This window comes from Nipponia nippon, unplaced genomic scaffold, assembly GCF_047370975.1.
Source record: "Nipponia nippon isolate SJK-2023a ecotype South Korea unplaced genomic scaffold, ASM4737097v1 scaffold_9, whole genome shotgun sequence".
Classification (NCBI taxonomy): Eukaryota; Metazoa; Chordata; class Aves; order Pelecaniformes; family Threskiornithidae; genus Nipponia; species Nipponia nippon.
Genome location: NW_028262413.1, coordinates 1,789,312 through 1,815,526, shown reverse-complemented (window position 1 = coordinate 1,815,526; position 26,215 = coordinate 1,789,312). Strand labels below are relative to the sequence as shown.

Here is a 26,215-nt window from a genome sequence, read left to right as displayed (position 1 = left end):
TCCTTCACTTTGTAGTCGTCTGTGGTTGGATTACGCTATGTTAAAAGAGATGGAATTTGACAGTATAAATTCATGGGTTTAGATTAAATACTTATACGAGTATCTTAATATTACAATACAGAAAAGTAGCAAATAAGGTTAAATACAAAACTGTAGTTGTCTGTATTGCGGTAAGGTTGGAGAACTCTGATTTTATTTTATGTAAACAAAATATCGGGAATGTGAATGTATAAGGCCTTCCAGATGACAGACATGCAGATGTTTCAGAATACTTTGCAAGTAAAGAATGAACATCTTAATCTCACTTTTAAAGCAAATAATAATATTGTCATTGTAGAGAGAAGCGTAGGCACAGAATTTTAATGGTTTAGTAGAGCAAATGGAAGGGTTATGGAACCCTCTTCTCATGAAGGAGTAATGATATATTTTCTAAATTCATAATGGTGAACCCGACTTTTAAATTCAAAAGCATTTAGAAAGAATGGTTGTGAAGGGAAAACCTAGGCTATCTTAGATCTTCCCTATTCTTCATGCTTCTGTTGCTGTGTGTGGTCCTGCTTGCTAAATTCTTCTTTAATCTGAACTTCTACTGTTCTGCTGCCAAAGAGAAATTGGAGGCATGTGGCTGATGCCTTGGACCACCTGCAAAAAGATATGGCAAGAGTACAGACACTTCCTTTCACATTTATTTCTTTACAAAAGTCAAAACCTGTAGTAACAGACTTGTCCCTATAACTGCTCTTACTCCGTGCTTTTGGCTGCTCTGCAGCAGACCAGCTCTGACAGGGGGTGATGCAGATGTGTGCTTTTAATAGGTGTGAGAGCTCTCTCTGAAGTAATGTTACAAAATATCTTGGCTAATTTTTCCCCTTTGTCTTAATGTCATTAAAATTAAGATATTTTCTCTGTTCTTGTTATCCTGCATGTAAATGGAGGAAGAGCTACTTTCTGTTACAGACAGAGAAGATGACTTAATTGTATCTTCGTATTACTCCCGTTGTTAATGGTTATAAATCTGTCCAAGCTTCAGAAGGTGTATTGAAGGTACAAAATAATGCGTTAGGAGCAAAGGTTGATTTTTAATTTTTTTTTTTCTTTTCAAATAAGAGTGGTAGTAATGTTATTTTAGGCAGAATAGGTGTATGTAAGGAGGGTTTACTTTCAGCAGGAAAAACCCCCACCTTTTTTCTTTTTATAATGTCCCTATTAAGAACCTGTAGGTTCTTGATTTTTCTTGGTAGGCTGCAGTTTCAAATGATGTAGACGGATTACCTACATAAAACTTGCATTCTAGAAATTACCTGGGAGTGTATGCTATCTGTTATGATTTATTTTTTCATTGTAGGCTGTAATAAAAAAATAAAAGCTTTGTGTAATGTAACAGTGAAAGAAGTTATTAGCTTGTAGCTAAATTTGATGTCAGTCCTTCCTAGGTTTTCATGGCTCAAAAGATTAATACAACTTTTTTTTTTTTTTTTTCTTTTACAAGTACGAATAGATATCATTCCAGGACTTGTAGTGGCTATGAATTTAGGGAGAAAACCAGATTTAATCAGGTACTACTAAATCATGACACTTTCTGTGTTTTTAAGCTAAGTTTCCTAGTACAGTTATCTTTAAAATAATGCTGTTGCCTTTTCTGCATGGATAGTTGAAGAAAGAATAGACATTTACCAATCTTTTCAAATTCTACATACCAGAATAGCTTGTTACATAAGAAGCCATCGTATTCTGAATGATATTTCAACATATTAATTATTAAGGGTAGTTTACTTTTAGGTCTTCTGTGTATAGCTTTTTATAATAGCCTTTTTTGCTTTGGATGAAGGGACCTAGCTATGAAAACTTGGAGCGAATATTTAGTGCTTTGTTATTGGCAAGTGCTATGGTTTTTCTTGTTACGATCGGATCCATATTGCTAAGCACTTGCTTTAGTTACCTGTTTGAATTGGAGGGTTATCCCATCGTACAACCTTTTGCTACTTTTGGTTTTGTCCTGGTGCATTGTGGGTCTCCTGCTGCAGCTCCAAGGGGTTCCAAGACCGACCTGAATGCTCTGAACACGTCGGTATTAGTCCACACTGCCAGTTGCACGGCCGGTGAATTTGACAGAGGGTTTGGGCTGTCTGTGGTTGCTGCAGCTGTATGTGTGTGGCTGAAAGAGAAGAAGATGAAAGTGAGCTTTTAAGTCTGAAGAACAGTTATCTGGAGAATGGAGCTCTGCCTTTCTGTTAAGTCAGGTAGCGCTGGCTGATGCAAGGCTGGACAGCTGTGAAGAGCTCAGATGGTCAGGAGTGACTTCATGATTTTTTTCTTAGAGGTCTTTGCAAATTACATCCAAAAGCTGTAGGAGCAAAGCACTAATGAAGAAGTTAGATGTGATACAGAGAAGCAAGTGTCCTTTGGCAGCTGGAAACTTACTGCTGTAACAGTAGCTATAAGCGTAATAGTAGATTGGTTTTTATAGTCGCTTACATGAACATTTACATTGTTAAGGTGAAGATCGTCTGCTCACCACAGGCTGGCAACACTCAGGAGGTTGTCTTTCAATTGATTGTGTTCACGTTAATAACACTGCACTCCAAAGGGACGTTTTTTTACAGGTTAGCTAGGATGAGTAATGTACTTGCATGTTCTTAAGATTTTAGCAGTCCCCCTTATCACTGTTCCCATGAACAGCACATTCTGTTCAGCTTACATTGCTTTTGCTTGAACTAAAGTTTTTTTTTTGAGCTTCTTCTCTTTTAACAGCAGACAACATTTGTAATGGCGAGACCACAGCCATGGAGAGTATCAGTGATACAAGTTCTGATACTTCAGTTCTCATGTTCCACCTGGAGAAAGTTTCTTTGATATCTGATACAAACTGAGCCCAAATTTATTTTCAGACTGCAAATAGTCAATATACTTAGTTGCATTTTTCTTTCAGGAATTAATTTTGATAAAAATTAAGGGAAACTTTGCTCCTTGGGAGTATTACTGGGAAGTTTACTTTCAGTTTCACTCAGTTTTCTGCAGTTAGTTTTGTGACTTTCAAAATTACTGGTCCTAGGCCTGCGCATGGAGTTATCAGCATAATACACTCTTACGGTGTGACTTATGTACGAGCTCTTTGCTGTCAGAAAAAGGTTAAGTGCAGTCATTCAACGGAGAAATGGCATGTGGTTAAGATAATCAGAACTATACAGGCAGAGCAATAAAATGTGTCGTAACAGTAGGAGGACAGCCGTTAGTAGAGCTGCTTAAGGATGTGACAGTCTCATAAACTCACTGTGAGGCAGAGTGACTTTTTTTTTTTCTTGTTGAAGGTAGGCTATTTATTGTTGCTAAAGATGTCAAATTGATCACTTATAAAAACATAAATATATAAATGGTTGCAATAGCAGGGCACAATAGCAGTGCAAGATAAATGAACCAAAGCTATTTCATCTCTTTGGCTGCAGACAAGTCCTCATGTTAAACAAGGCTCAAACTCAGAATGTTGTCTGTTTGTTGTTTATCTCTTCCCCCTATGTAGGTTGTCTTGGGGACACACAGTTTTGTTTTAGATTTCGACGGTCTCCTGGAAGGAAAGTCTCATTGTGTTGTTTTCTGGACCAATTGGATAGAGATCTACCAGTTTACTTAAAGGTTGGAAATGAGAAAAAATGAAGTTCATTTCTTCTGGTTAATGTTAATTTATGGGTCTTCATGCTTAAATTTAATGCTTGAAAACCAAAAGTCTCTGAACTGGATCTCCTGAAAGACAAAGCTCAGCATGTCATTGTCATAATAATTAACTAATAATTAGTTCCGTTAACTAGTCTTTAAGTGTTCTTACTATGGGTTTTGGACTGCAAGGAATTAAACTGAAGAGCAGACCTATTTTGTTACTGACTAGAAACCTGTAGATCAAATTGTAAAAACCATTACCTTATTGGAAGTCTGAAGTGCTTTATAACTTTAAAAAAAAAAAAAAAAAGTTAAGATGTCTCTCTCTGGTTCCACCCTTCGTTTTCTGAAGACGGAGCAGTTATCTAAAATAGGTAGTGGCCAAAAAGTTGTTCTCAGCATGTCCTTATGGAATATTGAGGCCTTTAACTATGCTAGTGGGAGTCTGATTCTCAGACTCCATTTAGATCTGTTTATGTGGCAAATGCTTGAATTCCTGTTTGTACGAAGGATGAAGCTGATGTTTTATCTTTGAAATGTGAGAGCATGCTTCCTTAGTACTCCAAGAATCATTTATAAAACTAACACTTTGAGAGGGTAGTTTTTATCTTTTCAAGTCAGGGCTCTAAGGTTTTTAACTGCTAAAATCCTTTTAGTGCTACTTTGCAAAATTATGAGTGTTGATTTATTCCTCAGGAAATTAATTCTGGTTTTGCTTTCGTGGTGTGTCAGGAGAATGTAGATATAAAAATAGTAAAGCTAGAAAGCACAGCTGTTTCCACACACTGGTGTTTTCTCTTTGAAGTACTTATTAAAAAAATAATGCCAATAAACAGAGTAATCCTTGTAGTTTATTGTATCTAATCAACTTTGGAGCTTGCAGGGAAATAAGCTTTTAAAATGCATGTCAAGTGCTTCAGAAAGAAGGACAGTGTCAGGTTGTTGTATTGAATTCTTTCCTTTCTTTTGCAGAAAGATCCAGCATATTACTACGGCTATGTACATTTCAGACAAGTTCGAGACAAATCATTAAAAAGAGGCTATTTCCAGAAGGTAATTCCGATTCTTTTAGGAAAATCGTAATTTGGAAATTAATTCTTTTTCAGTGACCTCAAGGAGCAGGAAGGAGTATCTTGCTCTCTTAACTAAATTCATTGTTGATTTATAGTAAATTGGTCTAATTTTACATCAGCTATGCTATGTTCTAGCTGCACTGTCAGAACAGCATTTTTTTGTGTTCAAAAAGTTGGGAACTTCTGGGAGTTGGTTGTTTGTAGTTGCCTGTAGTGAAACGCATGGTTGGCTTGCATGTGTGAGAAACATCACACTTGATGTTCTCTGAGGATAAGCAGTAGAGCTGCAACAGAACTGAGGGAGAGGGTTAACTTAAAATTGTATTTTCGTTTCGTTGCTCTTTATTCCAGTCGCTGGTCCTCATCAGCAAACTACCTTATGTCCATCTCTTTCGCACCATGCTCAAGCAAATAGCACCGGAATATTTTGAAAAAAGTGAAGCTTTCCTGGAAGCAGGTAGTGGAACTATTACGTTGTTCTGGAAGAGCTCCTATAGTATCACATACTTCTGGAGAAATCACAAACAACACTGTCGCATTCTAGTTTGCATTTCTGTCTCCTTGCAGGGTAGAAGGATGAAGCTTTAGCAAACTGACTTGATTTCTAGATCATTGAACAGAGCTGATCTAATTTTGGATCCTCCATGGGAGAACTGAAGCTCCCCCCTGAAAAACATCTAGGGTTTTGCTGTATGTTTGAGGACCAGCTGTTCAGCACCAGTAGCTGACGGCACTCCTTAGTTTGCACTCTTAGCAGATTGAATCCTTTTGGGCATTCTGACAACTTCCGTTAAGCAACTGTACAAATGTCATCTTGCGGGGGGGGTGATTTTTTTTTTTTTTTTTTGACCAAAGGGAAAAAGCACTGGTAACGGGGGCCTCATCCTTACTGTAGGACTTTAAGAGCCAGAGGGGGCCAAGTGGGAAAGTTATTTGCTCTTTGCCTAGAAGTGCTGTGCTCTTTATACTGTCTGTCCTACACAACATTCGTGTCTTTGTGCTTTCACTGAGCAGCAATTTGTGGAAACCATTCTTGATGAAGGAATTATATTTTTTAATCACCTGTAGAGAAATAGGTTTTTTTGACAGGTTGTATTGTGAACAAAATAAGCTCTGCAGAAAGTACTAGAATTAGTAATGCTGAAAAACTTCCTAGCCAAGTGAGAAAGCTAGCTTTTTCCTTAACTAGCTAGCTTTCCTTTCCTTAGCTAGCTTTTTCCCATGTTTGTGTTCTACAGTAGCTGATGTACATAAATGTGTGTGTTCTTTTCAAAGTTTCTTAATATTTACTTTCATGGTTTCTCATATAACATTTCTTCAACTAATTGCGAGTCTAGTTGCTATAAAAAATGGAAGACAAAAGGATACTGTTTTCTTGAAATGAAAAACTTTATAGTTCTAACGAAATAATAGGTTAAGAATGTCAAGAAAGCTGTAAAACATCTTTAGAGTTCAGCGTGATCAAGAGATAAGTAGAACCGTTGTGGGCTATCAGCACTAATTTAGAACTGCAGTGTGCACAAAGGTGGCTACGATATCATGGGTTATAGCATATATAAACTAATTATAAATTATACTTTTTTTTTTCCTTTAAGTTTGTAGCGATGTTGATCGTTGGCCACCACCAATTCCAGGGAAAATACTGCATTTGCCTATTATGGGTATTATAATGAAGGTAAATACTCCTGCACTTACTTTTCTTGGAGGGTGTTTCCCCCTCTATTTACTGTATAGGTACTCACTGTATTCTGCCTTGTTTTCAGTGTCTCATGTTCCAGAACAAGAATAGATGTATACTCCACTCAGAGTGAAGGTCTGGGAGATCTTGATTAGGTTCCTTGATTGGGGGGAGGATCTTCTATGGTGCATAGGTTAACATGTAATTTTTGTAGATATTAAAAGCAATGTTTCAATATGACTACTAATTGCGGTGTCTATATTACCCTTCTGGAATATGCATTCTAGGAGACTTTAATGCTAATTGTATTTATCAAATCAAGCATTAAGTAACCCTTCAAAATACTGAGAATTAAGTTCCAGTCAAGCAAATTAAATATATTGATGAAAATCGGTCTTGTGTCTGAAGTTTGACAAGTAAAAATCTCTTTTGGCCCCCACACCAGAAACTAATTTCTTGGTCTGTTGATAATTTTCAATGAAAGTTGTATCTAGTGCATGGGGAGGAGCTGTAGAGGTTAAATGGTGGCTGAGAACTGGGCCTCGGGGAGCCATAGCATCTTCATATGAAATGCAGTTAAATGGATTTGATGGATCCAGAGGCTGCAGTGCAAAGTACATTCTTAGCAGATACTCTCTCAAGTTTATGGCTAGATGCACGTACATCACCAGGGAGAGGAAGAAGTTTCTGAAGCTGTTCCGAAAGCACAAATTTAATAAAGCAGTGTTCTGGATGCTGGATGATACTGATGAGTGTCAGATATGTTGTGTTTGGGTATTGCCTGCATTTATCTCATCAGTAATTCTTATCCATAAGAGTTGAAATTGCGTTCCTAAACTGGGTAAAGCCATGATTGCCATCTTCAGTCATGTTGTCCCTAGTTTTCTACACTGCTTGGGCAGCCAGGATTAATTGTTGTGCCTAAATTACATCCATTTGTGCACACCAGCTTCCAATATGATTAAATTTGTAGTACTCAAGAATGATGCAGGCTGTGAGGTCAGAAAAATATATTTATGTTGTTCAGTCTATTTGGATTCTGCCTCATACCCACCAGGATGTCTGATGTTTTAGGAGAGGATTTTTTCTAAAACTAATTCAGTACCACCTTAAAACCCCATGACCTTATTTCAGATCGTTCCCTCCAACATTTAAACATATTTTTATTGAAATTGTTGTAATAGTTGTGACTAATGTTATCAATAGTCTTTTTTAACTGAAGTAGAATTTTCAAATTCTAATACTAAATTTGCAATGTAGTACTACATAGTATTGCATATTGATTCCTGTAGCAATGATCAGTAGTCTTCAGGTATGTATTTGTTATTATGTGGATGTTCTGTAGAGTAAATTAAGCCTTGTACTGTAGTATATCCTCTTTAAATGTTACATTTTGTCTGTAAGTCAGCATTTTAATTCTCTGCTTAATTCGATACAAGGAAAAAAAAAATCTTTCTTTTTCTTTCAAAGTTGCGGATTCCAACATATCGTGACAAGCCTGGAACAACGCCGATAGTACAGAATATGCACCAGGTAGAGATTAGATACTTCTGCTGTATATAACCCCCAGACAAAGCTAAATACCTGCCTTCACTCTTTAAACTTGTTCATAAAAGATTGATAGCAAATCTTCATATACCGAAGTATACGATAATAATGAAATCCACAGTCTTTCAAACTTTGAGTGGAGGAGTCTAGAGCTGCATTCTTCATCGAAAAGGTATTCTAATCCAGTTGCCCCAAGTATGTTAGAAGAAGGGTGTCCAGCTCCTGGAAGAGAATAGTTGGCTGACAAAATTACTGACCTTGAACATCCTTTTAACGGGTAAAACTATATTAAAGTAGGTTTTTTTGAGGATGAAAACTGAGTTAAAAATCTTTGGCCATAGAAGATGGATATAAAACAAATCTATCTGTGCCTTCATGTGCTGCATGACTGTTGTTTAAAACAGCTTCAGTATTTTATGTCTTTTCAGGACTGAAAGTCACATGGCTGTAAGTGGTGTGTGTGTTGGGGGGAAGTCTTGCTTTTAGCACACAAAACGTTACTTGTGGAGATAAAGTAGTACATACTGCAGTAGTACAGTAGTGGTAAATCATTAGGGTCTATACCATCTTCTGTCTGTAAGCATTTAAGGGAAACCATTTCATTTAATACCTAGGTATTCTGATGACTAAAAAACAAGCATTGCGATGTCTTTTAGGCAGATGCTCAGATCTCCATGACTTTACCGACTGTTCATGAAGTAGATCTTTTCAGGTAGGAGTCTGGACTGATTTATTCCTAGTTGTGAATTCCCACAAGTCAAAGCTTTAACGGTCCCATAACACGTATCTCATAGCTTGCAAGCTAACATTTATCAGTATTGGTTTTAATATTCTTTTTCTGTAAAGCTGGCTAAAAACCAATTCAGAGAACATGCAGGCTGAAACTGCAATAAATAAGCAAGTTCATTAAATGTTCCATTTTATGGGAGTATATTTTTCATAGTATTAAATACTACTGCAAACTTCCTTTTTATCCAGTTCTTAATCAAATACGTATTTCTTCAGGTTATGTTAAGTGTATTAAAATACCTCAATCTGTTTTTAGGTGTTTCTGTCCCGTCTTCTTTCACATCCAGATGCTTTGGGAACTGGTACTGCTAGGAGAACCACTTGTCGTGATGGCACCATCACCATCAGAATCTTCAGAAACCGTGTTGGCTCTTGTTAGGTAAATGTAGTGGAGCTTCCTAACTAAAGACCAAGTGAGTCAGTGTGGATTGCAGCTAAGTGCAACTTCATTTGATCTGAATATAACAAAGCATTACAGATTTTAGATTTGCTTGTTTGTTTCATGAAATTTTGCACTGTATGCATACAACAAGCTTATCCTCTTTCTACCTTGCAGTTGTATTTCACCGTTAAAGTACTGCAGTGATTTCAGGCCATACTTTACCATACATGACAGTGAATTCAAAGAATATACAACTCGCACACAAGCCCCGTAAGTAAATCAAACTTTGTTGTGAAGGTGTTGGTTGAAGCCACTCGTAACCATAAATTTGTTTTAAGATACTGCTTAACTATTATGAATTTCTGTCATTAGAAAATACGTTTAGACCTCCTTATTTATAAGATTTATCTTACGGAGTGCAGTAATTAGCTGTTTTAAGTTTTCACTCCAGCTAGATAGGATAAAGAAGTTAAATTAAATTACATTTGAGCTTCATAGGATACTTGTGTACAGAATAAGCAAAGCTGCGAATATGAAAGCAAGAAATGTTGCTTTTCTGTAAGGGTTTGTCTACGCAACACCAGCTCTGTGGTAGCTCCTTGGGAAATTGTTCTGTAATTGTTTTTATTTTTAAGCAATTACTAAACAAAGTAACTTCTAGAATTCAGCGTCCATACAGCTGTTTTGTAAAGTTAATCCAGTCAGTGTCCTAGTTGACACAATAATTTAAAAAGTAGATATCTCTTCACTAAATTTGTTAGAAAAATGTTGTAAATAATTCAGAAATCAAGGGGGGGTTGTTTTTTTTTTTTTAGGAGCGTGAGTCTACAAAAACATTTTCATTTGAAACTGCTTTAAGGACACACTGACACACTTTTCCCCTTAATTTTTTTTTTTATCCTACTCTTAATTTGAGAGCATATACTTCCAATATTTCTTATTATGTGTTACTTAAATGCAGCTCGGTTTGGGAATGGAGTGCATGTGTTAGGTTCACTGATCTTTTTATAAACAATTTTTTTCTAGTGTCTGAACAGGCAGTGGTTGTTGTGTTGGGTTTTTTGTTTGGTTGGTTGGTTTTTTTACTGTATTTTTTCCTCTCAGCGAAAGTATTGCCAGAGATTCAGCAGTGGAAAAACATACAAAAATAGGCATTATGTTTCAGATTGTATTCCATGGGAATGGTTATGCAGTATGTAATTTAATTTCTAAAAATAATTCCATGAAGAATTTGGTTAAACTTTAGTAACCTGTGTTTAAAAATTGCATCTGCTCCTCTGTAGCAAAATAGAGTTAGAATTGCTCTGGCTTTCTTACGGAAAACAAAAAAAAAGTGAAAGATTGGAACTAGGCTGTTAAAGCAGTGGCTCTGAGAAGGGGAAGAATCCAGATGATGCAGATTCTGCGTATTTTATTACCTTTAGCGAGAGGGGAGCAAGGGGTATTTTTCATCTCGATGTTTTGATTTATCGTCCCTTTTCAGAAATCAGTGGTTTAAAATCAGAATTGTTTCTAAGAAATGTGATAGATTAAGTCTCCTAAAAGTGACCAAGTAGCTTACCAAGTCTTGCTATTGTATCACCAGTAGCAGTGAAATAAGATTCCTCATGATTTGCTACCAGTTTGCCTTGGCCTGGAGAATTATTTGTGTGTGTGTGTGTGTGTGTAAATGAAAGCCTTACTTGACTTTAACCCTCCGTCTTTAACCCTCCAGTTAGTAAAAGAATGTTGATTTGTGTACACTGGTCCAAACCAATTGTGTGTGAAACTTGCTTTTTGGTTCCCACGAAGTAGGCATGAGTAGATTTAATAGTTGTGTTAAGTTAGGCTAGACTTGACCCATTCCTGGGGAGAAGGAGAGTGCCTGTTGTTTGGGTTCTTTTGAGACTCGGTTTGTTTCCTATGTTGATTCTCATGGCGTGACCGTGAAAAGAATGTAAGATAAAACATCGCAAGTTGATTTTTTTCAGAGTACAACAAAGGAATCCGTTGAGACCTTTTTATGGACAATGGTGTTTATCATTGTTTTGGAAGAGAGACCCTAAATCATGAACAACATTTGCAAATCCCAATGAATTTAAATCAATCATGCAAATGAGTTTAACAGGATTATAGAAACAGCCAAAAATAATGAAACTGAATTCAAATGAGTAGGGAAAATATATAATATCTGGAATAAAATGTTTTCAGGTGAACATACTTGGAACAGCAGTAGGACTTGGAAGAAGTGATTTTTCTGGTGAAGGTTGAGTCAGTGACAAGCGAGAAAAGACTTTTGAGAAACTGGTACAATTCGGTGCTGCTCATTCTAAGATGGAATGGAGAGATGGAAATTGCTGTTGCCGTAGCCCAGACATTGTACTAAGCTACAGAGCTGTGTGATCAGATTTTTGTCCTATCTGTGTGTCTGAACGCCTAATGAGTTTTTATATATATCAGTATAGTTCTAATTAGCAAGTGGAGGGAGGAATGTAAGTCACAAATGTTTGTAGGTTAACAGAAATTGATGCCCAGTTGCCATCATGCTATAGCTGGAAGAATTGAATAAAAATTTAAAGAAAGATTACTTGTTTTTCTCCCCACCTTGCCTTGAGAAACTTAAGGATGGTGTACAGAAAGTGTTAAAATTTGGGATTTTTAAAACCGATCTGAAGAAATTATGATAACCTATTTTTAATATGGCAGTTCCAATGAGGCTTGCAGTTATACTCTCTCCTTAGCTAATGTTTGCCTGTAAAATGGCTGGCAGCCACTATGCTGAAAAATAGGTTGATATTTCATCATATTAGTGCTATAAACCCCAAATTCTGCAGCCCTGTGCTGTAGCAGCAGCCCTATGCTCTTACTGCCTCTTGTGCTCTGGGTGCCCCTATGCATCCTTGAAGCCAGATTCTAAGCACAGAGTGGACAGAAAAATCTGACAGGTTGTGAGCTTGGGCACAATGCTGTTAAAGTGCTTGTACTTTGTCACTTGATAACTGCTTTTTAACAAAGAATGCTGAAGTGTTGGAAAGGAAGTAGGATATCGTGTCTCTTTTTCTTAATCGTGTCATCTGAGCAGTAGTAGTAGCTCTACTGAGAAGTCTTATACAAACAGCAGTCACATTGACATGCACATTCAAGTACTGAGAGTTTGTTATAATCAAACCTTGAAAAGTAGCAGTTTGTCTTTCAAATATGGGTCAGATTCCTGCTTATTTAAAAAAATATATCAGATAATATCCTGTTCTCATCATTGCAAATGGGCAGAATTTAGCCAAGAATCTAAGCAGAAGGTGTCACTTTTAGTCTTCACTACCGTTTGGATTTTGATACATCTGTCTTGCTATTTTCTAAAACTTAAAAACTTTGATAAACAGACTGTGCTCTTACGTGCAACTTAAAATGTAACTGTTCAATACAAAAGGAAAATAATTTCAAGTTAAAAATTGAAGTTGACCTTTTGTATTCATTAAGACAGAAGCTCTTACTGTCATTATTTTTCTAGACCATCTGTCATTCTAGGGGTGACGAATCCTTTTTTTGCTAAAACACTTCAGCACTGGCCTCACATTATCCGAATTGGAGATATTAAACTTCCAGGTAATGTACAAATATCTTCTACAATCCTGTGCGGAAAGATCTAACTGTGTGCTCATTTATTTATAAACATACGTAATTTAGTTCAATTGATGTAGTTTAGTACTAACCAAATCCTCACGGATGTAAATCTGTCAAGTGAAATTAGGCTCTTGAGTACCCTATGTCTTGTCTTGCCAAATCTAGTACATTAAATGCAAAAGGTGCTAATACTCATTAGTAATAATGTTTTACCTTTTGCACATTCCGTTTTTTGTACTTGTACCAATAAGGTATTAAAATGAGAAACATCGTTTATTACTGATGTTAATTTTAGGATGAGTAGAATGTAATAAGTCTGCACTGCACAGCAAGTGCACGGAGAGTAAAACCCACGTGAAAGCTAAGTTTGAATGTTAAAATAATATAAAAAATTGTTTGTTGACAGTATTTTGATAATATATTTCTAATCTGGCAATATTCCAGTAATTATTAATTGTTCAAGTTGGATGGTTTCCTTACATGATTGAGTAGAATTTTAATGTAGTCTTTGGATAACATGTCCCTCTCTAGCCTGTAATAAAACACTGCAGTACTCTAATTGCTAGATGAAACTCCTGAATGCAGCTGTTTGCTGTGACAGGTTCACTATTCTGTTCAGAAAGTGGGAACGCATAAATATCCTGTTAGGATAATACACCAGGAAATTCATTTTTGTAGAATAATTTACATTCAGTTTCTGAATACACCAAATTAATTAAGGATGACATACTGTGTTCAATATAATTAGGCAAGGTTTTGCTTTACTTTAAAGTATCATGCCTGTCCGTGCTTCAGAATACCTGGGGGGGTTTGGGGCTGTGTGGGGAGGAGTTAGCTAGCGGCTGTGTAGTTAAGGTTTGGAAAATAGAATCTTAATTAAACTATTAAACCTCTGCAAAGCCATATACACAGGTTGCCTTCAAATTTGATACACAGTTTCAAGTATGAAATTCTGAAGTTTTGGTGCAGCTATGTGAAATGCTTAGTCAGGAAGTTGTGGAGATGTATCTGTCTGACCTGCCTTTAAAAACTTAATTTTTATTTCTTTAGGGACAAAGAAAGGGCTTGTGATTTTTGTTGTTGTTGTTGTTGATTTTTATTTTCTCCCCACTCTGCGGTTTCAGTAGCAGTTTATACTGTTATCTTTTCTGAAGCCAAGCGTCCAACTAGATCTAAGAGGAAGGTTCTGCTGAGGCTGCAAGACCGCTAACAGGGTTTAGGGTCTTCTGGCTGGAGAAGGTTATATTTGAAAAACAAAACAAACCAAACTTAGTTTGGCCTGTGGAAAAGGAGACTTAAATTCATTTTCTTACAACACTTAATCCATGGCTACTGTCTTAATTTCTTATATACAATTTTTATTTTGGCCAAGTTACTAAAGATTTGTTCCGAAAGCATTTACCCTAAGGGGAACAAAGGAAGATGGAATAAAATTTGAAAGTAGTGAAACAGTCATTCAGTGCTATACAGCCATTATTTTTCTTTGGCTGCTTTGATTCAGAAGGTCTTCCTTTTGGTTTTTTGGTTTGGGTTGGGGTTTGGTTTTGTGTTTTTTTTTTTTTTTTCCTTTCTGACAGGGAACCCTTATATAAAGTGAAAAGCCTGTATGTTGTTATTCATATGTTTACTGGGTGTTTCTGCATGTATACTTGGATGCTTGCTGGTGTTTCTAATGCTTCTTACAATATTAGATAGTCTTCTAAGTTAAAGTATCCGTTTCTAAAACTCAGTGCAACGTATAGCACGTTACCTGGAGTATCTAGTAATAGGGGTGGAGATTTGAAGTAAGGTGGCTTTACATGTTTTGGCAGGAGAAGTTCCAAAGCAGGTGAAAGTGAAAAAACTGAAGAACCTAAAAACTTTGGACTCCAAACCTGGTAATAAGTTGCTTCAGAGTTAAATTATCAGTATTTTAATTTTAAAAAGCATACCCCATTTTTCCTTTGGCTATATGCTGCTTTTTTTCTTTAGGTGTTTACACCTCTTACAAGCCATACTTGAACAAAGATGAAGAAATCGTTAAACAGTTACAAAAGGTAATACTGCAAGTCTCTTCTTAATGGAAATTGTTTTACGCACTGTTGCACGGTGCTTTCGTTTAAGGCTGAGCTCTGTCTACATAACTGGAATGAAACTGGATTCTGATTCCTTTGCCCCGGTTCATAACTGAATGGATAGGTATACACCTTCACTGTAGTAGAAGGGCTGCTGCCTTGGTAGCAGTTTCTGTAACAACATGAAAGGTAGAACCCGAGAAGTTACCTTAATAATTCAGAGAACTGAAGTGACTGATCCGTTCCTCTGTTCTGGGTTTTCCGCCCTCTCCCATCCCCCGCTAGTCTCTTTGGTCTAGAAGTCTCACGCGGGAGGCGTATAAGAATCAGAGCTTCCAAACTTTAACTGATTTGCACAAGTTTGTTTATAGAAATTTTTCTTTCCTTGAATTTCTTTACATGAAAATAAAAAATTGAAAAGCAACTGAAGGGATGAATACCTGTGCAAAAGAACTTGGTGCTATTGCTTTCCTTCCGTGGTTCAGGGTAGGGGGTGCTATGTGTGAGCTTACGGCAAATGAATACAGAAACACTGGAATAAATATTCTTAAAAAAAAAAACCACAACTACTTACATATTTTGGAGTAACAGACTTATTGTAATATTTTACTTCTTTTTTTAAGGGTGTACAACAGAAACGTCCCACAGAAGCACAGAGTGTGATTCTTCGGCGGTATTTTTTGGAATTGACGGAAAGTTTCATTATTCCATTAGTGAGTTCTTAGCCTAATAGGTTTTTTACATATGTAATATGGAATAGCTTTTTTCGCGTTAGCCTGACTAAGTCCAATAACTATCCAGTTACTGCTTTTTCAGCTGTTTGCTTGTGATGTACTGTGTAGCATTAATGCAAAGCAAAACTCTGTGTGTGTGTCTATTTTAACATGGAGTAAGAAGGAGATTTCTTGAACCCTTCCTCAACACTTGGAACCCTTGTCCACTGTTGAAATGTATTTATTCATTCATTTATTTTATTTAAGTGTAAGGGTGTTTATCCTGACCTTGAGAAATGTCAATATTGGAAAGGTAGAGTTGGAAGGTACTTTGTAATGACAAGAGCTCTAGAAGTGTATGCTCTTGTAGTAATTTGCTATGATAGCTGAGGGGATACTACGAGGTAATCTTTTTATTAATATGTGAATTTATGTGATAAATACGAAATTTCTGAATGAATATGTGATATTTTCTGAATGAATATGTGATATTTAGCTATATATTCAGAAAAAAATGGGCAAATGAAATTTGGTATGGATAGCTATTTCAAACACTTAAATACCCTTGGGGAAAAAATCACATACACAGAGCTCTTTGCTGGATGAATGTGGGTTAGCTGGGGCATCTGGTACAACCACACTGCTCCGAACAAGGCCAACTGAATATATAGCTAAATATCAAACCTAGCTTTACAAGTATAGGCATAAACTTCTGGACAAATTCAACACACTTACGTCCCTTGATTCTAGAGAAGGCTTTGATCATTATCCTTGTGCTTTGTCTTCCGCAGAGACAGTAAACACAGCTTCTGGATCACTGGTGACTGCAATAATCACACGCAGTACTGCTCTTTCCCCAGGCCTTGGGTTTTAGAGTATAAGACATTTTCATGATTATCTGCCATTTCTCAGTCCTATTCTGCTTGGCCATAAACCGGACACAGCTTTACATCTGGGCGGAAATCCCAAAACAAGATTGAAAGGGTTCAGAGCATTGTGTTTTCCTTCAACCATAATATCTGTTCAGGAATTTTCCTTCTGATTTTGTTGTTTTACCTTTGTGTATTAGTGATAAGCTGGTTTGTTTTTCCTCAGAGTCTCATGGGAATGGTGTCTAGAGGACTTTCTGTTTTCCTCCCAGCAGTTTCTATATGCTGTTCCTGTAAAAGAATGATTCTCACAAAAGTTAGCTTTATCAGGTGATACTTTCTTCTGGTTTTAGATGAGATAAAACAGATTCTGAGGAAACTCTGAAGATGTTATTACATTTTTACAAAGGAGAGACTATCACTGAATACTGAGATGCATCTGCTTTATATCAGGGCATCACACGGAGCATAGTTTTTCAGTGGATCAGAGCATTTTATTGTGCAGCATCTTGCTATTCTGGAAATGGCAGATATCTGGCGTTTTGCTCTCTAAACATGGTACTTCACCTGCTCAAATCGCTAAGCCAAAGTTAGGGGACAAATTTTGTCTCATTTCTAACAAGTCAGCAGAGTTTGTTGGAATGGTTAATGTTCACGGGGGTTTTTTTGGGGTTTTTTTGACAGAGATCTCAATCTGCTGAAACAAATTTTAAAGTAGGAATTTGTATCTAATGTAATAGTAAAAAATTACCCGTCCTGTAAATTGAAATCCTGCTGTAGTGTTTGCAGCCTCCTGACATACCTCCATGCTGACAAATGAATATTGTGATGAGGTTACTGAATCCATGCAGATTTGTAGGCTTTGACTGGCACTGACATGGAAATTTGTCATCTGTTTTCTAATTTGTGCATTAAGATAAGGATAAATATGTTCTAACATGCTCTTACCTGGCATCTGGAAGTATGAAGTCGGAGTATCGACTTCACCAACCCAAAAAGTTCTGTGTGGAGTTAAGTCGTTTCTCCAGGCAATTGGTTAGAATTGGGAAGCGCTGCCTCAGGCGTTGGATGCTTACATAGCAGCTGCCCCGTTCTGAGCTCTCTGAGCACTTGCTGTGGATGACCTGAACTTTTCATCATTTTAGAGCATGCATGATCAGGTCCAATTTCTGTCTGCAGGAACTGGGACATCCCTAGACACTTGTTTGTCCTTGGGTGTTAATGATTACAGGAGTTTTTCCTTAAAATTTGTCTTTCTCTTCTTTTGAGACAGGATGGACATGTAGGGTGACTCTAAAGCCTTTCCCTGGCATTCCCCCCATCTTACTCAAACTTTCACTTCAAGCGAGAAACTTAAGTTTTCTGTCCTAAATCTTAAATTTATGGGGCGAGATCATCCTTTACATTCTCTGCCGCCAGAAAAGTATATGGGGGGTCCTTTGTTTTTCCAAAAGATAGAACTAGACTTTCCATAAATGTTATCAAAGCTGATTATGTTCACAGATCAAAATGTATGGCCATTCGTGCACAAACACTTTCAAAATGTACAGCGGCTTGTGTTGATGTGCTTGGTGAGCTGGCAAGGCGGAGCTGCCTCCTGTTGCCAGACCTGGAGCTTCAGCAGTGGCCTGGCTGAGCAACGTCTCCACTACGGATAGGTTAGATGGACGGCCCGCTGGGGCTCTGGCCCTGCCTTTGCCAAGCACGGCTCCTGCGGAGCTGCCCACAGCCGATACGGCGTTTTGTGGGTTAGTTCTGTACTTGATGTTTGTATGAGGCACTCTGAAAATCACTTCCAAATACTTGATACAAACTGGGATTACTGTTTGGAATCACCCATGATATGAAGGTACCTGTGGGCTGTCACCAAAGAAAAGAGATTATTTACTAGCGGCTGGAGTTCAGGATAGATATATATATATATTCCGTGTATACATTTGCTTCCTGCCCTTCTTGAGTCATACTAATGTAAAGTTCTGTAGTTGCAAATACAAATGGTATTAGATAAACTCCTTCTTATGCTCTCATGTGGTAAATATGCATGACCCCACCCTGTACCAATAGTTAGAAGAGAAAATGCTGTGGTCACAAGCGATAAGTAAACATACACGTGGAGTGTGTATCTTTAATACTGGTTATGCAAACAACCTTTCTTTTTCCTTTCCCTAGGAACGTTATGTGGCAAGCCTAATGCCTTTGCAAAAATGCATATCACCGTGGAAGGTAAGGAAGTATAATTTCAATGAGCTGGAAATTGGTGATTAGAGAAAACAGCTATGGTATGCTAATGCTTTTTTTTTTTCTTTGTTCCATAGAGTCCACCACAGCTGAGGCAGTTTAGCCAAGATGACTTCATGAAGACACTGGAAAAAGCAGGACCACAGCTCACATCAGGTTTAAAAGGAGACTGGATAGGACTTTACAGGTCATTTCTGTCATCAGCATAAAAAATTAACTTAGATAAATGAAGACAAATCAGTAATATAAATGCTCTTTTCCTGAGCAAACTTATTATCAGTATTGATTTGAGTAAGACTTATTTTTAGAATGCATGCTTTAATAGGAATTGATAGTGCTTAGTACACTTCACTCGCTTAAATCTGTTTCTCTGTAACCTGTAAATGGTTTTCATAAGATGCTACTAATGCTACAGGTCTCTGTATACCAGTATTATTTGTGCTTTTATTTCTGGTTCTAGCTTGATTCATCCTTCCAGTCAAACACAGAGATAAAAACGAGGGTATTTCAAACGGAGCCTTGCTTTTTTCCTGACAAAATTCCTAATCTTGATTGTCTTTCAGACCCCTTTTCTTTACATTGTTTTCTGCATCCTTGTCTTGATTAATAGAAGCACCTGTCATGCACCACTTCAGAATATTACATTTTTTTGAAAGTAAACAGAGAAAGGGTCCTAATATCTTCTTCAGCCTCAAACATAATTGCTTTACATTTGATGACGTAGAAACCAGAGTGTTATCAAAGTTGTAATGAAAATATAAAATGTATTTTGCTTCGGTGTTTTACCAGGCATTTTTTGAAATCGCCCAACTTCGATGGTTGGTTTAGGAGCCGGCAGAAAGAAATGACACAGAAGTTGGAGGCCCTTCATTTAGAAGCACTCTGTAATGAGGTTAGAAAAATGTGTGCTTATGATTATATTTATCATCTTGTAATAAAAATATATTCTCCCTCAAGTCAGTTTTACTCCTGCTGTTTTCATTTGTTGAACGTAAAAATGTTGACAATTTTGTGAAGTCTGATCTAGCAAAACATGAATTTGATAACCAAGTACAAGCTAGAACTAGCATAGCAAAAGAGAAGAATATGCAATATAGTTCACTTTTTTTATAACGACTGCCATCATTTGTAAAATGTATCTTTAGTCATGTGTTATGTATTTTGAAATTTAATATGCCCCCTCTTCCAAAAACACCAAACTTTTTCCTCTTATTTGATAATGTTATTTCATTCAGCTTCTCTCCTTGGCGTCGCAACACATTTTTAGTTGTGATATAGTTTGTAGCTTTGAAGGTGTAAACTTAGTGAGTACCACAGAAAATTGACAACTAATTTGTGTGGATAGTAAATAAGCCTACAACTGATCTATAGTAACTGGAAGCTGAGAAGTGAAATCTGTTTATTGATACATAACAAAATGCCACATAAATGATCTTATGCTGTAAGATCCATTCTTTACTTAAGAAGCTGAAGTGGGTATCAGTGTAATTTGAGTCGGAACAACTGATAAAGAAAGGTATCGCAAGAGAAGAGATTGTACAGCTCAAGAGGGACTAGGAAGAACAAAAAAATCAGTCAATACCACAGCTTTAAAACAAACCAAAAAAATTGCACTGGCTATTTTAAAAGTGCCATTGATTTTTATCCCTCGCCTTGTCAATTCCCAAACAGTAAATTGTAGCAACCCAAATAGATTGTTCAAATAGAGCAGCCCAAAGAATTTGCAGGGCAATAGCTAGGTCAATTTTATCACCTAGAATCTATCCAACTGTATTTGATGTTAACTTACTGCAAAGAAAAGGGAACGCGTCACAAAATTATTACTGACTCTGCTCCTTATTAGATTTTTCTTTTGATCCAGGTGTTAACATCTTTCTGTATGTGAGGAAGTGTCTTTAATAGGTGAACGGTAAAGGGGCAGGGAAACAGAACTTCCATAAGAAAATTCACTTAATGAATATATTTTATTAGGAATCGACTATGTGATCTCCTTTAATGCCCTAGAGAAAAAGAAATGCTGCCTGGCACTATTTTAATATTTCATTGTGCTGGCAGATCTGATTTGGTAAACATTCACTGCCATTTTGCACTGTAGGTGCTATTTTTGAAACTAAGCCTGTTTGGCATGATTTTATTTTTATTTGTTTGTATTGTGTTTGTGTCCTAGTCTCCTGTTTTGCTAAGTCCTGGGCAAACATGCAAATAAAGCAGATTTTGCAGTTCACAGTAGAGACAGGACATGAGCAAAATGAGTTTAGTAAATGGCATGAAAATAAGGAAAAAGAGAAGACCCATTCTGAACAATAGGTGTAAATTAATACTACTTTTGAAAATTATATATGTCGCCATCAATATTTCAGTGCTTAATTTTTAATCTTTTAGAACTTGGTTTTCTGGAGTCAGAAGCATACTGAAGTGGAAACGGTGGATCTTGTCTTAAAGTTAAAGAATAAACTGGTAAGTAACTGAATTGAACATGGCTTAAATTTGCCTGACTTAACTAGATAAAAGTGTCATATAGTTGTGTTTACAGGTACGTAAATGAAAATATTCTTTAAGACCTAGGTAGCTCGAGGTGTCAGTCATTCAGGTTTTTAAAACAAAACCAGTTCATTTTCAGCCATGAGTGAAGAGTTAGCTGGCTTCCCCACATCATCCAGCTATGTCAGAAGCATTGCACTGATCTTGTTTTTTTAAAAACTAGTTGTAACTTTGTGACTGGTCTGAGTGGGAGCAAGGCAGAAAGGAAGCAGAAGAACCAACTCCCTTGTGATTGCTGAAAGCCCGAATGAGTGATAGCTCATGCTGTTGTCTGGTTGTTGAGGAAACCTGCTGTTGTCCAAATTCCTACTCAGTCAGCAAATGAGGAATTCCTTTTCCAGATTCACTAATATGTCACTTTGGTGTGTCTTAAGGTAAACTTGCATTTTTAGTAGAAATCATGTTTTACTGTACCTTTGCAGTTGCAGGCTGACAGAGAACAGCTTCCTGTGAAGACTGACACACTGAAAAAGCTGCAGACGCACATCAATGATATTATACTAGCACTTCCAGATGACTTGCAGGACATCTTGCTCAAAACTGGCACGACGTGATTTCTACTGGGCTTTTTTTGTGCAGAAAACAAAAGGCAAATGTAGTTTCACAGAAGGCAGCGGCTTACCAACTTCGGAACACAGCTCTAAATAGTATGTTAACACTACCAATGGACTGTACTAATAGTATAGCCCCCTGTACTATTTTCACTGTTTTTTCCACTTAAATACCAATGCAACTAAAGGAGTTCCTGTGTCTAATAATGTTTAAAATAAGTGCTCTTAAAAGAAAAATCTGTGGGCATATGAAACTGTACCACAGTATAGGACCACAGTGCAGTGCTGGCATTGCAGAATGTTTTCTAATTGGTGCTGCTACACCCAATCCTGTTAACTCAGGGGTAAGCAATATTGATCCTGTACTGTCCTGTTGATGTAGTATCTGATTGCTCTTTTTTTTTTTTTTTTTTTTTCTTCTTGTAGTTTACATCTAGTGATAAGCCCAACTGGCATATTGTGTGACTTGGTCAGAATACATCATAGTTGAGGTATTTTACTGGTAAATCATTGCTTTCAAAACTGTTTCAGGGACAGCTGAAATAATGAGATTGGTTCTTAACTTTCTTGCTTTCCCCTTCTTACCATCTTTTCAAAACCATATTAATTTAGCATCGTTACAGAAGAGAAGGCAGCTGACAAAAATTTCCTGAAGAGAAGTCTCTTCCATTCAATGTCAGTTAATTAAGGTGCTCTAACTCACATGCCTTAAATATAAAGTAATTGTATACTAATTGGTGGTTTTAAACTGCTGACATTCAGGATTTAAACTGGATTACTAGTGTAAATGTCAGTAAGCAGTATACATCACGGGAAATAAACACAACGGTGTTCTAATACAGATTTTAAAATCAGTGATTTCAGTAGAGCTAGCTGATACACAACCTGCTTCAGTCGGAGATCATAGCAGTCAGCTCCTGTTATAAATTTTTTATATGTTTACTTTTATTTTTTTTACTTATACCAGTAGGGTGTTTGAGGAGGTAATGGGGCTGGAGGGAGAAGATGTTGGCTTCAGCGGAAAAAAACCCTATGGGAAGGTCAAACTGTGGCAAGAAAAGATTGTAGCATTAAATTATTCTCAGTGTATGCCTATAGCAGACATGCATAAAGAGTAATTTCTTCTTGCATATTAAGCAACAAGAATGGGATGTTTATCTTCTTGAACAAGTTTCAGTGGTATATAAGAACTTGGCTGCTCCATATGCAGTGTTGTACTTTGACCAGTTTCAAGTAGAATAAACTTTAATGCTATAGTGTACACACAACATACATTTCTATATGGCAAGTGGATCACAGTTAAAAAAAATTTCTGCTTTTAAGTGCTTGGATAGAATTTTTAAAGACCTATGACATAATCCTGCTACAATAATATGCTTTTGTATGATAAATATTTCATACCATCTTTCTAAAAATGTCTTATTTAGATATACAGTGTCACAACAATATTTTTATGAAAATATGTATTTTAATACTGTTATTGTTTGTATGTCTCTATTATGTTACTTAAACTACACCACTTCAGCATTAATTTCTAACTTGCAAATTTTTCTTGCACACCCCCGTGAATAGCATTTCTAATCCAGAACTTAATAAGTGGCTGTTCTTATGCTAAATTATCTTAAAACCTGGGGCACTGTGTGGTTTCTTGGAACCATGTAAACTGGTAACAACTATGATAACTATCACATGACTGCAAATATGTATTTTTGTAAAAGGAAATAAAGGGTTTGATTTTTATTTTTTCCTTGGAAGTTATGTAACTTAGATAATGGGTGTGAGTTGTTTGTTTGTTTTTTCCCCTCTCCTTCGTAAGCAAAGCTGTTCAGCAGCTCCTAGAGACTGCTGCTTACTCTGACTTTACGAAGCTGTACCCCTCAGGTGACCAGAAATACCTGATGTGATGGAGTGGTGGTGTAGTTTGATCGTGCATCATGGTTGTAACATGATGGAGCTGCAGGATCCTCAGGAAAGCAAAGGGCAGGGACTGGCTTCCAAGCAAAGTTTATCCAGCCTTCAGTCTGTTTCCTGTACGCATCTGCGAGGCCCTTGAGAAACACGGTAGTGGGAAGCAGACTGCAAGCAAAGCTCAAGTCAGGTTGGTATTAGTTTAAATCCCTGAATAACTAGATGTGTAAACGGAATTAGAATCTTGTTCAAAAGAAAGGCAAAAAGAAAAGTTTTACTGGGTTATTAGCTATCTTAGTCAGTGACTTGTAATGCTTTTAGTAACGGTGGTTCAAAAGGACCTTAACCTATAACTACAAGTCTAGGCAAAATGTAGTCACTAAAACGGGAACAGCCTTTCCTCGCTGCAGGTTTCTGATCTTGTCCCGTCTCCTTGCAGTCATTTTACACTGAGCATGCGTATTTTGACTAGGGATGCTGCAGCCGTTCATAGTGTTGCAGCAGAGGAATTGTATCAGCTGCAGAAAGTAGTTGCCAGCTTGGCGAGCTGGAAATTTCCCACCCCTGTTTTTTGTTTTGGTTTTCACTCAGTCTGCTTCAAATATGGTAAAGAGCTTGTACTAACCCTCATTCATCTGAGGCTCGATAGCTAAAGGACAGTGCAAAAAACTACTAGTTTTGGTAGCTTTACCTCAGTTGTCATTCTGACTTTATAAAAAAAAAGTATGTACACACACACATTCTTGAGACCAGGATGAGAAAAAGTCCGTAAGTGAAAGAGAGAATACCTGGATGATTAGGAGTCCGTGAAAAGAGGTAGCAGCTGTTCAGTAAAGACATGCTGAAGAGAAAGGGCCCCAACTGGGTCATCGGAAGCAGCTAAGGCTGCCTCAGTTAGTGTAACAGGAGAGTAAACTGGGCATGCATAAGCTTTGGGACTTCTTAAATTTCTTTTAAACAATGTAAAAATAATGCCAAGAACCAAAACACGAGAAAGTGCAGTCAAATGCGGTAAAGGTGCAGCTAACATCCATGATCTGAATACAGGAGAATGAATCAAAAGTACGTTGTGAAGGCTAGTTATGTATGATTATCCAGAGCAACCACTTCTGTTAATGGTGAAATGCTGATTATTGGCCATCAATTCTAAAGCAAATGTTTGCTAGATTGTACTCAAAACAAGTGAAATCATGAAAGGTATCTATTAATGACCTAGCTGTAGTAAGAACATGCCAGCTCGGAGGTCTGGAAAGTAATTTATTTCAAAGAGTCCTTCACGTATTTTGTAGTACACAGCGAAGTTCAGGAAAGCTTAACTTTTCTGGCCAAAAAAAAGTGTGAATACTGAGTGCTCTGAAAAGAAAATAGGTAAATATTGGAAGCCTAGAACTGGACTCCTTAAAGCTATCAGGAAATTGAAATCTAATAGTTGATTCAGGATCATATTAACATCTTGGGCACTAACTAGATTAAGTTAAAACATGACTTACTTGAAAAATTTTATAAAAATATAACTTTCAATCTTAATTCGAAACAGATTTTTGGTTCAGATTATAATATAAAATTGAAGTCTTTCAACGCAACACGTAAGAAAAGAACAGCCTAAGTTGAGCCCCACTCACAGCAGCCTACTGTTCAGGGCTGTCTCTTTATCAAGACCATTAAAGAGGTTTTTCTTTAATGGAGCATAAGTAAATAGCTTCTGTTTGAAAAAATGTTAGCTATTGTTCATTGACACGGTTTCAAATTACAATAGGTAGGCTATAACTCCCATGAAAATTTTAAGGGCTTCTGGTTGAACCAATGCTTCCTTGGGATGGGGAGCTCAATCACCTACGTATTAAATGCAGCTCACCTTATGTTGCCCCGAATTTAATTATCACCATACTGTGGGCTTTTTGCAGTAGCTGTGAAAGAAGCTGTTACAGCTGGTTACGAAGTCAAACACACCTCTCGGAAAACGGCACGTTTCTCATCAACCATGGCTCGTTTCGGTTTTGCTCTCCTGTGACGTCCCCGTACCTGGCTGCTGCTTCCCGGCCGAGGAACCGCCGCCGGCTGCCGCGCCAAGGTCGCGCGGTTCGGCCTCCGCTCTGCAGAGGGTCCACAAACAGCCTAAGAAAAGATCCTGCAGTAAGCAGTGTTCCCGTCATAGAGTTTGGGGTTGTTTTTTTTAAATACCTAGCTCTGTTGCTGGGGGGGTGTACGTGGGGGCTCTCTGAGGATTCGTTTTACCCTGAAACCCCTACTTCTGCTCTCGGCTGTCCTTTGCCCCGCCGGCAGCAGAGCCTGGTGGCCGGCGCGCCTCAGCCTGAGCGCAGCGGCAGCTGCCGTGAGGTGAATTACGAGGGTCTGGGGGCGAGCCAGGGGCACGCCTGCCCCGGGGAGAGGCACCCTGGCCCCCGGGGAGCGGCACCCTGGCCCCCGGCGGGCGCTGCTGCGGGGCCGGCCGCGGGCGCCGGGCGGCTGGGCCTCGCCCGCAGCCTGAGGGGCCGCTCGGCGGACTACGTTTCCCGGCATGCCGCGCTCCGCCTCGCCCGGGGCGGCCGGGAGCTGGGGCGAGGCGGGAGGGAGGCCCGCAACTACATCCCCCGTCATGCGCCAGCAGCGGCGGGGCGGG

General features: G+C 37.8%; 2 protein-coding genes across 16 annotated transcripts in view; one reads left to right on the top strand and one right to left on the bottom strand.

The window, feature by feature from the left end:
* The window catches only part of DENND6A (DENN domain containing 6A), a 34,933-nt gene extending 11,506 nt beyond the window's left edge, over window positions 1–23,427 (top strand). For 10 of the 12 annotated variants that reach the window (XM_087742983.1, XM_087742981.1, XM_087742982.1 and 7 more), the window contains 17 exons: window positions 3,518–3,630; window positions 4,624–4,704; window positions 5,076–5,181; window positions 6,320–6,399; window positions 7,873–7,935; window positions 8,607–8,662; window positions 8,996–9,118; window positions 9,296–9,391; window positions 12,609–12,703; window positions 14,533–14,598; window positions 14,693–14,757; window positions 15,399–15,488; window positions 18,527–18,580; window positions 18,673–18,782; window positions 19,385–19,487; window positions 20,978–21,052; window positions 21,559–23,427. In XM_087742983.1, coding sequence (XP_087599109.1) covers window positions 3,518–3,630; window positions 4,624–4,704; window positions 5,076–5,181; window positions 6,320–6,399; window positions 7,873–7,935; window positions 8,607–8,662; window positions 8,996–9,118; window positions 9,296–9,391; window positions 12,609–12,703; window positions 14,533–14,598; window positions 14,693–14,757; window positions 15,399–15,488; window positions 18,527–18,580; window positions 18,673–18,782; window positions 19,385–19,487; window positions 20,978–21,052; window positions 21,559–21,690 — 1,508 coding nt within the window. In that variant the 3' untranslated portion in view covers window positions 21,691–23,427. The remainder of the gene's footprint in view (window positions 1–3,517; window positions 3,631–4,623; window positions 4,705–5,075; window positions 5,182–6,319; window positions 6,400–7,872; window positions 7,936–8,606; window positions 8,663–8,995; window positions 9,119–9,295; window positions 9,392–12,608; window positions 12,704–14,532; window positions 14,599–14,692; window positions 14,758–15,398; window positions 15,489–18,526; window positions 18,581–18,672; window positions 18,783–19,384; window positions 19,488–20,977; window positions 21,053–21,558) is intronic. The other 2 variants (XR_015701192.1, XM_087742973.1) reach the window with 2 other exon arrangements.
* LOC148050050 (uncharacterized) lies at window positions 1–26,193 on the bottom strand. 4 transcript variants are annotated; one of them, XR_015701193.1, is made up of 11 exons: window positions 25,777–26,100; window positions 25,546–25,710; window positions 23,583–23,763; window positions 21,551–21,701; window positions 17,306–18,217; window positions 16,545–16,648; window positions 14,801–14,947; window positions 8,980–9,141; window positions 7,991–8,172; window positions 1,940–2,155; window positions 1–642 (listed from the first exon to the last, which is right to left on the bottom strand). XR_015701193.1 is itself a non-coding variant. In XM_087742984.1 (5 exons), exons 1-4 carry the CDS (start codon window positions 26,191–26,193, stop codon window positions 2,072–2,074), a joined length of 765 nt encoding a protein of 254 aa, XP_087599110.1. In that variant the 3' UTR covers window positions 1–642; window positions 1,940–2,071. The 4 variants fall into 4 exon arrangements, 3 of the variants coding, with proteins under 3 accessions (XP_087599110.1, XP_087599111.1, XP_087599112.1); XM_087742984.1 differs by lacking the exons at window positions 7,991–8,172; window positions 8,980–9,141; window positions 14,801–14,947; ... (1 more) ...; window positions 17,306–18,217; window positions 21,551–21,701 and having other exon boundaries at window positions 23,583–23,735; window positions 25,831–26,193; XM_087742985.1 differs by lacking the exons at window positions 7,991–8,172; window positions 8,980–9,141; window positions 14,801–14,947; ... (2 more) ...; window positions 21,551–21,701; window positions 23,583–23,763 and having other exon boundaries at window positions 25,831–26,193.
* Window positions 26,194–26,215: the final 22 nt, after the last annotated feature.